At 37.6% G+C, this 13,492-nt stretch overlaps 1 protein-coding gene across 9 annotated transcripts in view; it reads left to right on the top strand.

The window, feature by feature from the left end:
- The window catches only part of celf1 (cugbp, Elav-like family member 1), an 84,317-nt gene extending 71,085 nt beyond the window's left edge, over positions 1 to 13,232 (top strand). For 8 of the 9 annotated variants that reach the window (XM_060911974.1, XM_060911976.1, XM_060911979.1 and 5 more), the window contains 3 exons: positions 4,852 to 4,995; positions 7,701 to 7,872; positions 11,293 to 13,232. In XM_060911974.1, coding sequence (XP_060767957.1) covers positions 4,852 to 4,995; positions 7,701 to 7,828 — 272 coding nt within the window. In that variant the 3' untranslated portion in view covers positions 7,829 to 7,872; positions 11,293 to 13,232. The other variant, XM_060911978.1, reaches the window with a different exon arrangement.
- The last annotated feature ends 260 nt before the right edge of the window (positions 13,233 to 13,492 follow it).

Genomic DNA, 13,492 nt, shown 5'->3' on the forward strand with positions numbered 1-13,492 from the left:
TCTTCGCAAGATTCACCTTGACCAAACATTTTTGTTTACCATGAACAAGCTTCTGGCAGAATTCTGGTTGGATATTTCAGGACCCTTCGTGGTAGAATTGGTAGAGTTCAAATAAATCCCCCCCGGCCATGGACTCGACTTATAAGCACGGTCCATATATTTTCAATAGGGTTGAAGTCAAGACTGGTTTTAAGCTTAATGTTAGCCTGCTTTATCTTCCACAACCAGCTCTGATGCGTGTTTGGGTTCATTGTCCTGTTGTCAGTCCCAGGTCGTGTTCAAGTTTCTGATGGTTTATGCTGAAGAATTGAGGTAGTCCTACTTCATTATTCCATCCACTTTGTGCAATGAACCAGTTCCACTAGCAGGAAAACAGCCTCAGAGCATGATGATCCTACCACCACCAGCTGGAACAGTGTTCATCTGTACATGGTGGTAATTGTGGCCAAACAACTCAATCTTTGTCTCATCTGACCATACAGCTATCCTCCAGAAGGCATTTTCTTTGTCCGTGTGGTCAGCTTCAAACTTTAGTTAAGCTTGAAGGTGTCAATTTTGGAGCAGGGGCTTATTTCTTGGATAGCAGCCTCTTAATCCCTGGTGATCCGAACTGTAGAAGGTGATCAATCAGCTTCCAGTTCATGGCAGGGCTGTGCCATGGTGGTTCCCAGGTTGTTCCTGACCATCCAAACTAATTTCTTTTCAGCGGAGGGTGACAGTTTGAGTTTTCTTGAAGCAAAGTGGCTTGGCAAAGTAACTACACCTCACAGTAACTTGGATACAATTGTGTGAACTGATCTTGGAATTTGCAGTTGTTTAGAAATGGCTCCAAGAGACATTCCGGAGTTGTGTATGTCTGCGATCTTTTTCAGATCTGCTCTGAGCTCCTTGGACTTTCCCATTTTACTGTGTGTTGGTCAACCCAATGAGCGCTGTAAACAAACCCTTTTTATGAATGCACAGAGAAGCTACCAGCTGTAGTCAATCATGATCACTAACAGGAAGTTAAGAGACCTTGGCAAGATGAGATATTTTGGAAGTTTCAGCACCTCTCAATTAATAATCTAAGTGAGCATATGTAAATTTTTGACCCTGTATGTATAATTTTGACCCCGTGTTGATTTCAGAAAACCCAAAGAAAATTAACTTGTGCACCAACTTCTCATGGGTTTTTTTTTTTTGTTTGTTTGTTTGTTTGTTTTATTTTTTTAAATTAAAGATGTATGCTGTACAATCATTCTGCCACAAAAAAGTTCAAAGAAATTACTGAAAGCCCAAATATTGCCATGACATTCATATCCAAGATGACATTCATGTTACTGTATGTAAACTTCTGATCACAGCTGTATAGGTTGGATTTACAAAATTTTCATAACATTTTTCTCAGCAACTACAATTCATAACTGCTTGATATTTTGTACCGAGCTTCAGCTTGGGGTTCTATACCGTGTATACCATTTTCAGGTCTGTTGCACATAGACTTCCTGTTTACTGACTGAATGTATTTACGAAATGTAGGGTGCATTTTGATGCTGTTTCAAGAAGCAAAATGCTATTTCAAAATGCCAGTTTACCAGGATGCTATTTGAAATACTTGGGGAGAGACGCTGCTCTTTACTTACTTGTTTCAGGGTTAATTATTTGTTGAAGTCAGCATTAATAATCAGTCTTCTATTCCTTCGATTGCTTGCATTCTGATGTATACCGCCGCTCTCGCTTATGTGAGCAGTAGCTCACAGTTGTTGGTTTATTATTATTATTATTATTATTATTATTATTATGGTGATGGTTATTATCTTGTTTAATGGATCCTAGGTTGATTTTTAATGTAATACTAAAATCACCAAGCCATAGTTTTTAATGTCTTGGGGTGGGGGTGTGAGTGAGTGATTTGTATATAATTTTTATATTTATTTATTTTTAATATTTTCAGTTGAGTATTCTGTTGGGACAAAAGTACTGGTGATGGATTGTCACCATCATGGTAGTCTCTGAAGCTGATCTTTTAATAAAAAGAGCAGTGGTTCTCAGCCAGTGTGCTATGAGGTGAAGTGTGCTGTGAAATTTTGAGGAGTGCAATGCATTTTAATACAGGCTCATGAAATAGTATTTTCAAATACACCAGTGACAATTGTTTACAACTTCTGCGATATATATATATATATATATATATATATAATAATTTTTTTTTTTTTTTTTTTTTTTTTATCTAAAAGTCCCATAGTCATGTTGATTTTGAAAATAAATTTAGGTCTGGAGAGCATTATTATTGTAGTAGAGACCAGAAAAGCCAAATTGTCAGTACCATATTGCAAGCACATAGGGCTCCAATGTTGTTTAGATCCGTGCGATGTACAACGCACAGGAGATTTCATGAGAAGCTCAGATCTCCATCTCATGACTCCTCCCACACACACCATTTTAAGCAGGTCACAATTCAGTTCTATTCACGATATTGGGTTCATGATTTGATTTTCCCATTATATTTTTGAAAAAAAAAATTAAATGAAAATTTTACTACTAAAAAATGACCTTTTATTTTCTGATTCTTTATCAACTTGTATATTACTTTTGTTAAATTTGAATAAAAAAATTTTTCTTAATAAAAGGTAATTATTTACCCACATTTATAAAGCTTGGAGGAAAGTCTAATAGTCTAGCTAAAATATTCTTTATATAAAAATGTAAAGTTAATAACAAGTGGACTTTTCTTAATTTGTATGAACATTTGTACTACCTCCCCCCCCTTGCTTTCAACAGTCTGTAAAGGGCTCAGATTTGTTTGTACAGTCAATCACACAACTCTTTCCCATTTTAGGTTTCTAAAATTTATAGGTCAGAAAATATTGAGAATAAATTTAGGTCAGAAAATACTGAAAATCCGTAAGACTTTGTTTATACGCCCGTGCGCCCTTGAAATGAGCTAAAATCCGTATAATTTCCGGACAATCTGTATAGGTTGACATGTATGTAGCCAGTAGAGCTTAAGCATTTACAAGCTGTTGTACATCATAAGCACAACAATAACATCCTGAATATTTCCTGAACGTTAAAGGTGCTGACTGCGAAGTCATCCGAAAATCTTGTTTTTTTTTTGGTGCATGGCATTTTCTTATGTCTTGCAAGAACAGAATCATGCAGACAAGATGTGATCATTTTGATGTGCTGAGGGTCGCTTTTTTCCGTTTTGGGACCATTTTCCTACCTCTTGAGGTAAACAGTACGGCCCTACAGAAATAGTCGAATGCAAGGAGCTTTAACTCATCTCATCTCATTATCTCTAGCCGCTTTATCCTTCTACAGGGTCGCAGGCAAGCTGGAGCCTATCCCAGCTGACTACGGGCGAAAGGCGGGGTACACCCTGGACAAGTCGCCAGGTCATCACAGGGCTGACACATAGACACAGACAACCATTCACACTCACATTCACACCTACGGTCAGTTTAGAGTCACCAGTTAACCTAACCTGCATGTCTTTGGACTGTGGGGGAAACCGGAGCACCCGGAGGAAACCCACGCGGACACGGGGAGAACATGCAAACTCCACACAGAAAGGCCCTCGCCGGACCCGGGGTTCGAACCCAGGACCTTCTTGCTGTGAGGCGACAGCGCTAACCACTACACCACCGTGCCGCCGTTTCTCGCTCTATTTTTTATTTATTTTTTGTGTGTTTTCTTGCAGCATTAGAGCTGTGTAGCTTTCACCTGCTGCAAAGTCATATGTATTCCCGCTGTTGTATGTTATTGCACATTCTGCTGTCTAAACAAGCAATTACAACAAGGAAAAACTAAGATTACGCAGTCTGATAATTGTGATTTAATGTATTTCATCAATTTTGAATAGTCTTAGATTTTGCATCATGATTATTGTAGACTATGTTGCATATTATTGCACACTTTATACACCCCCCCCCCCACACACACACACACACAGAGTGTGGGGAAATAAGGAATTTGAAGCAGAGTGTCTCAGGACTGACAAGTCTGAAAGGTCTGTCCGTCCAAATTTCAGCCTGTCTGAATGATGGGTCAAAAGCCTGGAACAGTGCAGCCGGGGGTCCAGGGCCTGCCTTAGGGGCCCCAGAAGCTGAGGGGCTTTAAATGCCTAGAGATGGCTTCTCAGTTATTTTCAGGCACATTTTTGTGATCTTGAAAGGCCAAAGTACACTAGACATTAGTTACTAATCCAAAGTGGAAGGTCTGAGGCTGACATTAACATTATGGTAACGCAGTGCTATTGAATGTATCTGTACTACATGTTCCCTGCACTATGCATCTCATAGAAGGTCAACAGGAACGGAGTTAGGATTATACATTCATCAGTTTTGCCCCAAAATCCACGCTACGTTCTTCTCTTTTACATCCTCTGTAAATTTACTGGTAAAACCTGTTGTTAAAACAAAGTGTGGTGAAGTAGCTTTTAGCTGCTATGCAGTACAGCTATGGAACCAACTCCCAGAGGACATTAAAAATGCTCCTGCTGTTGGCAGCTTCAAATCTAGACTAAAGACCAAGCTGTTTTCAGATGCTTTCTGCTAACTGATAAATATCATCTTTACATGTTTTAAACTTTTACAGTCTTTGCATGTTTTAAACTTTACTTAACTTTTATTCCATTTTATTCTGCTGTTTTTTTTACCAAACTTTTACTTCATTTTATTACTTTATTTCTAGTATTGTTTAATTCTTCTATTATTTTTATTTTTCTCTCTTCTTCCCCTTTATTTTATGTAATTTTATCTTCTATTGTTTACTGTTTTGCTTTTACCTCTGTAAAGCACATTGAACTGCCACTGTGTATGAAATGCGCTATATAAATAAACTTGCCTTGCCTCTGTATTTTCTTCATAGGCCCAGAGGGTGCAAATCTCTTCATTTATCACCTTCCCCAGGAGTTTGGTGACCAGGACTTGCTTCAGATGTTCATGCCTTTTGGCAATGTTATCTCTGCCAAGGTTTTCATAGACAAACAGACTAACCTCAGCAAATGTTTCGGTAAGCTTTTAATTATTACACCATGTTGGCCAGTGACAACTTTTTTTTTTTTAAATTCAAATTATTTTGGGTCAGTTGATTTTTACACATTTAATGGTGCTTTAGTCACACTACCCCCTGTCCAAATACTATTTACACAGTAGCCACATACATGTCAACGCCTTTGGGCGTCCACCTGTAGTATCAGAGGAAGAAATCCATAAAATCAACACAAAATCCTTATAGCCTTTGAATCGCACCAAACTTTTATTTTGATGTACATTTGTACAATACACATTTACTGCTATCCTATTGTTCATAGGGTAGGCTGCTCCCACTCCAAAGGAAAATACTTTTTACAGACTCAGGGAAAACACTCAAACTCCACTGTCTGTGCACTGTCAGTCAAAGTGTAGGCTGCTCCCATTTCAATGGGATAATTTTCACAGAGACCATTTTTGTCCACAGTCAACTTTTCATATAGCCAGAGAAAGCACTGAAACTTCACCATTTTTGTCCACAGTCAGTCATGTTTACATATGATCTTGAATATAATCACTGGCAGCTGCCTTTGCCAGCTGTAACTGCCTTTCTGTGGGGGTGATGTCACAACAGAAGTCTGTGTTCAGTTTGCATTGCAGTAGTGCAGTAAGGGTGTCTGTGCCCAGGTTTTTTCTGCAGTCAGTGTGGATTTTCCTGACCTGTGAGAATACCCTCTCACAGTCAGCATTGCTGCGAGGTAGACACAGCAATGCCTCCATAGTTTTTCTCAGGTTTGGAAATCTCTCCTGTCCGCATCTGCACATGACCGGAACGAGCGAAGTCTTGCAGTCGCAATACTGCACGAGGCTTGAGGAATAAACATCCGGTTTCACATAGTCTGGGTTATCTGCCCCTGCATACATGCTGTTTTTTGTCTATAAATCGAGCTTTTGTATGTTTTTGCGACGATCAGCTGACGATGTTCAAGTAAGATACACAAAATAAATTTAGGTCAGAAAATACTGAAAATCCGTAAGACTTTGTTTATACGCCCGTGCGCCCTTGAAATGAGCTAAAATCCGTATAATTTCCGGACAATCTGTATAGGTTGACATGTATGTAGCCAGTAGAGCTTAAGCATTTACAAGCTGTTGTACATCATAAGCACAACAATAACATCCTGAATATTTCCTGAACGTTAAAGGTGCTGACTGCGAAGTCATCCGAAAATCTTGTTTTTTTTTTGGTGCATGGCATTTTCTTATGTCTTGCAAGAACAGAATCATGCAGACAAGATGTGATCATTTTGATGTGCTGAGGGTCGCTTTTTTCCGTTTTGGGACCATTTTCCTACCTCTTGAGGTAAACAGTACGGCCCTACAGAAATAGTCGAATGCAAGGAGCTTTAACTCATCTCATCTCATTATCTCTAGCCGCTTTATCCTTCTACAGGGTCGCAGGCAAGCTGGAGCCTATCCCAGCTGACTACGGGCGAAAGGCGGGGTACACCCTGGACAAGTCGCCAGGTCATCACAGGGCTGACACATAGACACAGACAACCATTCACACTCACATTCACACCTACGGTCAATTTAGAGTCACCAGTTAACCTAACCTGCATGTCTTTGGACTGTGGGGGAAACCGGAGCACCCGGAGGAAACCCACGCGGACACAGGGAGAACATGCAAACTCCGCACAGAAAGGCCCTCGCCGGCCCCGGGGCTCGAACCCAGGACTTTCTTGCTGTGAGGCGACAGCGCTAACCACTACACCACCGTGCCGCTCTAGGAGCTTTAACTAATTAGCATAACCATGGAACTGGGTCACACCAAGATGGCAACACGCAGAAAGCATCATGAGACTGCATCAACCTCAGAGTTTTGAGTTACAGGGATGTAATTTGTGGTTGACATTTGTGAGTAGATCCATGAAACAAAAGATGAATACGTCTTTTCTCTGTTACTGCTTTTGTGTTGTTTCTTTCTTTGTAAGATTAAAACCCTATTTATTTATTTTTTAAAACCGAAACTGTTTTGTATGTTTTTGTTTTGTTGGGGCTAATGAGACATTCCATGATTCTTTCCAATATGTCATGAATATCTTATTGTTTACCTACACTTATTTGCCTTCCAGGTCTGGAAAGAAAAAAAAAAATTGCTCCCATATGGCACGTCAAAGCATTTGCCCTCTTTATTGTGGAATTGCGATTTCGAATCCTAACGATGCCACAGCCATTCGTGGCTGGGAGATGAGAGTAAAATTTGCTGTGCTCTGGCTGGGAGGGATGGCTTTCTGTTTCTTCCCTATTTATCAGTGTCACTAGCCAATCATGGGTGTCTGAGAGCTCATGTAAGCAGAAGAGGGCAGATGGTGCTTTTCCTTGTGTGTTACACTGCCCTGTGCCACATCGTGAGCAGCAGTTCAAAAAGATACAAAGGTTGGCTTTTTATGTCTTGGAGGAAGCACATGTTTGCCCCACCTTCCCTGGTTGGTCGTGGTCATGTGATTTGGGGAGCGCTATCCTAGTGTGTGTGTGTTCTGGCAGGTGACCAAATTGGAGAGAAGACGAGGGGGAAAATTCCAGACTTGTCAGGATTTCCAGGACATGGATACAACTTAAGGAAAAGGATTAGCATTCATTTTAGCTGATTCTTGATACTGACTTTATGCTTACCAATGATCTCTCATTATAAGTAAAGTAATATATTGATATGTTTTTTTTTTCTTTTTTTCCCCCCTTCAGGCTTTGTGAGTTATGACAATCCCGTTTCATCCCAGGCGGCCATTCAGTCAATGAATGGTTTTCAGATCGGAATGAAACGACTGAAGGTTCAACTGAAACGATCCAAAAATGACAGCAAGCCATATTGAGTGATTTTGCTCTAAAATGGACTTGGTTTGAAAATGTGTTTCTGGTAAGTTGAGTGTGACACTGGAAAAGTTCAAACGCCTGCCCCACCCTTAACCCTCTCCTACTGTTCCTTCACTCCTGTTTACCTTTCCTACGTATCTTCTTTCTTAGAAACATCACAAAGAAAAGGAAAAGCAACATGCAAAATTGAGATTGTTCAGCTAAATTATTTCAAATTGTTAGGCTTCATGTATTGGATCTTTATTTCTTACCGTTTTGGTGCCATGTTAATCTTTTGCTGTGTACAAATCATTCATCAAAGGATGTTGCACAATGAAAGCCAGTCACTGACTGCTCTCAGTTTCAGTCATTATCTCCATCCCAGTCATGTTCCTGCAGATTTACCGGTTGTGTTTACACTATTGACTCAAATCGTATACTTGGATAGTCAAACTGATGCCTCCTTGTAAGCTGCCTTTTAAATAGAATTTGGAGGTCTGCTGCATACATGCAAATGATAATCGCTCTTTCACCATGATTTGGAGCATCTTGAATGTCAGATTGCTCTTCATCAGATGCCTTTTTATTGTTTTGTCTGTTTATTTCAATAATATTTTATTTTTATTTATTTATTTATTTATTTATTTGAATTACTGCTAATTTATCTAAAATAGTATGTAAAAGTTTGTTTTTGGCTGACAATTTCTTTGTTAGTGGTTTTCATTAAATGTGTTTTAATTTTTTTTTTCTTCACCTACCAAAAAAAAAAAAAAATCACTATCTTGTATTTGGTGTACTTTCAGTAATTTTTCCTGTATTGTTTTTTTAGCACAGACAACTGTTGCTCAGCACAAGCTGGTTAGTTGATGGATATAGGGATGTCATGTTTACTCTCAGGATTGCCTCATTTTTGATCAGTCAAATTGGCTTAAATTTAACCTAACGCGTAATAGCTGATTAAGTACCGAATGAGCATCCCTAATTTACTATGGATTGGAAAGATTAACGCTATTTGTATGCATTTCACATACTCATTCCCTTATTTGTCACTTCAAGGACACAAGCCACTTTAATTTTGCCCAAGGCATTTTAATTAATTACTATCCACTGCTGAAGTCACTTCGTGCCACGGAAATGACATTCAAAGTGTTATGTAGGATTTTTGGAGAGACGACATTCAAGTTGCCTGATTTTTATTTTATTTATTTATTGTGATGAGGGTGGTTTAGAAAAATTTTTCACCTCAGTCCAAGTGGTTGTTGTATGCTTTCAGCAATAATTGCATCCTGAGTGTGATGTCTGTCTAAAATTACGGATAGTGCTTAAGAAAAAAGACTTACTACATTCAGTTTTTTTCTTCCGCTCCAATATATTCTTGTGAACCAAGTAATTACTTGTCTCATTTTTACCCCTTTTGTGTTCTTCCTTCCTACGTGTAGTTTTGCATGTCTCAGTTACTCTGTACACTTAAAATTGTATTCATGATCAATTATGATTAGTAAATATTTATCATAACAAGGAAAGATTAACCATTTCATTAATACTTGAGGCCTACAGGGTCTTGATGTTTTTATGGACATGGAAGAGAAACCATTGACCAGATTGTGTATATTACTTAACTATTATGCCTTTTTCTATTTTTATAGAGGTTTTATAATATTGCGTAAATTATTTCTCTGAATTAAAATGTTTAATAATCACTCAGAAAATTCAACAGTATTTTGTAGAATCCTGATGTAAAGTTTTGTGAATGCATTCACAAATTGTTAAAGCAACAGGCGTGTGGCCCTTTTTAGCTAAGTGTATTGTCTTTGTCCAACACTCAAAATTGTATCAAGAGTTCATGCATAGTTGTTGAGGTGCTGAAGTCTCTCTGATGCTCTTCCAGGGTTCAGTTAAAGTTGTTGTACAAGTAGAAACAGGTCTTTGTTTTGTTTCTCCAGAACCAATATACAGTGTGAATGCTCTTGAAAGATATCACCTACATAATGACAGGAACAACAGCTTTTATTTCTTGGTGTATCAAATAAAGATTGTTTCATGGTGTAGTGTAGATATTTTGTGCTGCCAGGTGTATGATTTTAAATTTAGTTTATCCAATTACTCATTTAAATCATTGACTGAATATAGTATAATATATATAATACAAATAAATGATATTCTGTAGTGTCTGTTCAATTACAGCTGGTATTGCCAAGTTATTGTGTGGTATGACGTCTGTCAGAATGTACAGGAAAATAGTTTCTTTTTACTGATAATGAGTATTAATTACTAAAATTATAATTCTAATAAAAGAACTCTCTTCGTATGAAAGGCTACAACTTCTGAGTGTTCATATAACTGTATTAATGTATTCATGAGCTACAGTAGCTTTAGTCTGAACCCTGGAACTTCAATGTTTCGATTCTGGTCCTGTTGATGCTCAATCCATGGTCTGTGCCTCCTGTAAAAATAGTTCACATAAACCATAACTGTATAAACTAGGTCAACCCTTAGGGGTGTTCTAGTGTAAAGTCCATTTCTGAATCCAAAGATTATTTTACATGTGGACTCTGCCCATACCTTCTTATTACAATATGCTTGTTGGAGTAATCATTTTTGTTGTAATGCTGATTTTTAGTACAAAGTTGAGGTCATTGTGTAGAAGTTCTGATTTGGGCACCTTACAGAAAGCAGCTGCACACTGACAGTATGGTTGCATAGTTTCACTGATGTGCCAAACAGTCCTATACAAGCTGCTTTTGGGTACATTTGTCTTAATTTGTGCAACTTGAATATACGTACACGTGCTATGGCTGTTTTGTTTGTCATTAGTTCCATCAATGTTTCGTTTTAATCTGTAAATGTATCTAAATATTTATATCACTTTTGCCCATTATAGGACCTATATGCACAACTAGTAAGCTGCCTTCACGTTGCCTATTGCATTACCCAATGATTCAGAGTCAAGCACAAACTGAACTCGTGTACATTCAAAGAGGTCTAGAAAATCTTTAAAGCACAAAGTTTTTTTGAGTCTGAAATTATAGCTATTTGAGTTGACACTTTAAAAAATGTGAAGTCCTGAGCTGAAACAATGTCAGCTTAGGGTTAAATGTTGCTCATGGCAATTGCTTTTTCATTTTCTTATTTTCAGAAGTATATTGAAAACCCTAACTACCTACTAAAATAAACCCTGTTTTGTTATAGCTGTGGTAGACACGTTTGTTTGTTTGTTTGTTGTCTCTTGATGGTGTTGGATGTAAATTTTCCCCTTAACTCCTTTTGGCATGTTGCTTGTCTCTCCTTTCCACTTTCCTTCCTCTTATCCCCTGTGTTGCATTCAATGTTCTATCCAAAGTAAGTAATGTGTACCTGTGACCCTCAACCTTCTCCATGCAAAGATAATCATTTACATGATTTTCTGTTTCTTCTCCTCTCCTTTTTTCTGTTGTGGCTTTAACCTAGTTTTGTTGTTCGTTATTTTTTTTTTTTTTTGTTCTAGATATCTTCGTGCCCGTTTGTTCATCGTTTCCCTAGCATGTCGATGTGACGTCAAAAGTTCATCGTCCAGTCCGTTGTCCTCTTCGCTTCTCTGACGCTTGAAATTTTTCACCCTTGACCTTTTTTGTTAACTTTTGACGCTTGGTGGTTATTTTGTTTGTTTTGTGTGGTGTTCATTTCTGTTTGTGCTGCCAATAGAGGGCACTAGAAAGACTGCTGTTATTAATTAAATTGTAAAAAGTTTCTTGAATATTGTTCAGAACAGAGTCTATTTTTCTAGAACTTGCAGACATAACCACTAGATTGTGCAAAGGCTTTTAATTTTCGTTTCATTACCCAGTTAAATTTTTTTTTTGTTTAGCAAATTTTATTTTTCGTTTTAGAGCAGTCTTTCTAGTGCACTCAGTTTTACTCATTTGTTTTCCTCTAAAAGCAGCCAATCCATTTATAGAATCACTTTGTGTGTGCGTGGGTGTGTGTTTCCTCTTTCTCTCACTTGTACACCTTTTTAGGGTTTTTTGCAGTCACATTTTGCTGAAACTGAGGATAACCTTGTAATATTGTGCTAGATTAGTTGGCATGAGTTTTGATGGCATAACTTTGGGAGTTCCTTAACAGTGTGACATTACAATAGACACTTGAATTGCTTTTCTTCCTTTTTCCCATTTAGTGTGTCAAGATATCATAGGCACATATTTTCTTTTCTTTTTTTATTGTGTGAAAATCAGGATTAGTCTGAAACTTAAAAAAAAGCATAAAATGAGCAAAATTGAGTTTCTTGTCAGTTAGTATAGGAGTATGCATGTTTTTTGTAACTGCACTGACATCCTCAGCAAAATGTGATTTAGTTCTGTTAAAGACAAAATTATAAAATGAATAAAATGGTGCCAAAAGTTTTGCATGTTGCTGTTGGTCACATTTTATGTATTTTTTCATGTCTGTCTACTATTCCAATGTGGTCCCATTTTAATAATTGATTTTAAAATCTAGTCATAACCACACATTGAAACATGTTTGAAAGTGAACTTTCTAGATGGACTTTGTAATGACTTCTCATATCGACCCAGTCCTTGCAAATTTCAGTTTTTCTGTTTAGAAATGTTATGGCATGTTGAATGGTTGGCAGAAAGGATCCAAAGTTTCCCCAGTCTGACAAATCTGTTAAAAATTTTGGTTCTTTGTCATAGTCTAGCCCCAGCCCCCTTTTGTAGTACTGCCTTTACGGTGTCTACTATTTGGGGAATTAAAATCATCTTTCTGTAATAAGGCTTCCTCCCCCCGAATAACTATACTTGGGGGTGGGCCCCCTGCCCCCCTTTCAAAATTGCCCTCTTTTGCAAATTTGGCACCGTTTTCACTAGCTTTTATTTCAACAGTAGATTGCTAGCAAAATGTCCTGTTGACGAATTGGGTTTAACGTTGCAATTCCTTTGGCATTTTATATCTAGATTTTAAGCTGCTGTTTGTTTAAATGTACTCTGAAAAACTTACCTGTGGGATGTTTGTCATTATTGGTACAGAGTGATTGTATTTAATAGTAAGAAATTGTACAGTTTTTGCCTTTTTCTACTTCCAAGTTCTGTTTCGCAATGTGAATTTGAAATCCTAATACGTGGAGCCATGTAGAACTTGCCACCATGACCAAACAAGTCTAAACAAAGTAAGTAATTCTATGAAGCAGCCTTCAGTTGAATTAAAAGCTGATTTTTTTTTTTTCTGTCATTTAAGTTATGGTTTTCACTGGAATTGTAGAGTGAGGAGTTCATTAGATGTCTAGAGGAGTTATTTCTGAATGTTTTCTGTTGAGGTTTATTTAAATTGTGATGGAAGTTAACATTTTCATGCTACTATCTCCACAGAAGTATAGCAACGTGCATACAACAGTCATTTTGTAGTTTCTTTGGTCGGGTTGTTTGTCTGATTAAACTGAAAAGATTCACACCCTTTGTGTCTGATCTTTTATTTATGCTTTTTTTTTTTCCACACTTTGAAATTAATTAACCCCCCCTTTTTTTTTTAAACCACAAACTTGTATAACTTAAGGACCCAAGCTATGACTGCTGAAGTGCAACACAAGCTCCCGATGTTATAGCAGATGTGTATAAATGTACTTTTGCAATTTTTCATATCAACTGAGCAATTAAATGATATTCTATACCCCAAATACCACAGGGATGCCCAGAACATGAAAGCCTAGTGCA

Source organism: Neoarius graeffei, chromosome 27 (assembly GCF_027579695.1).
Source record: "Neoarius graeffei isolate fNeoGra1 chromosome 27, fNeoGra1.pri, whole genome shotgun sequence".
Lineage (NCBI taxonomy): Eukaryota > Metazoa > Chordata > Actinopteri > Siluriformes > Ariidae > Neoarius > Neoarius graeffei.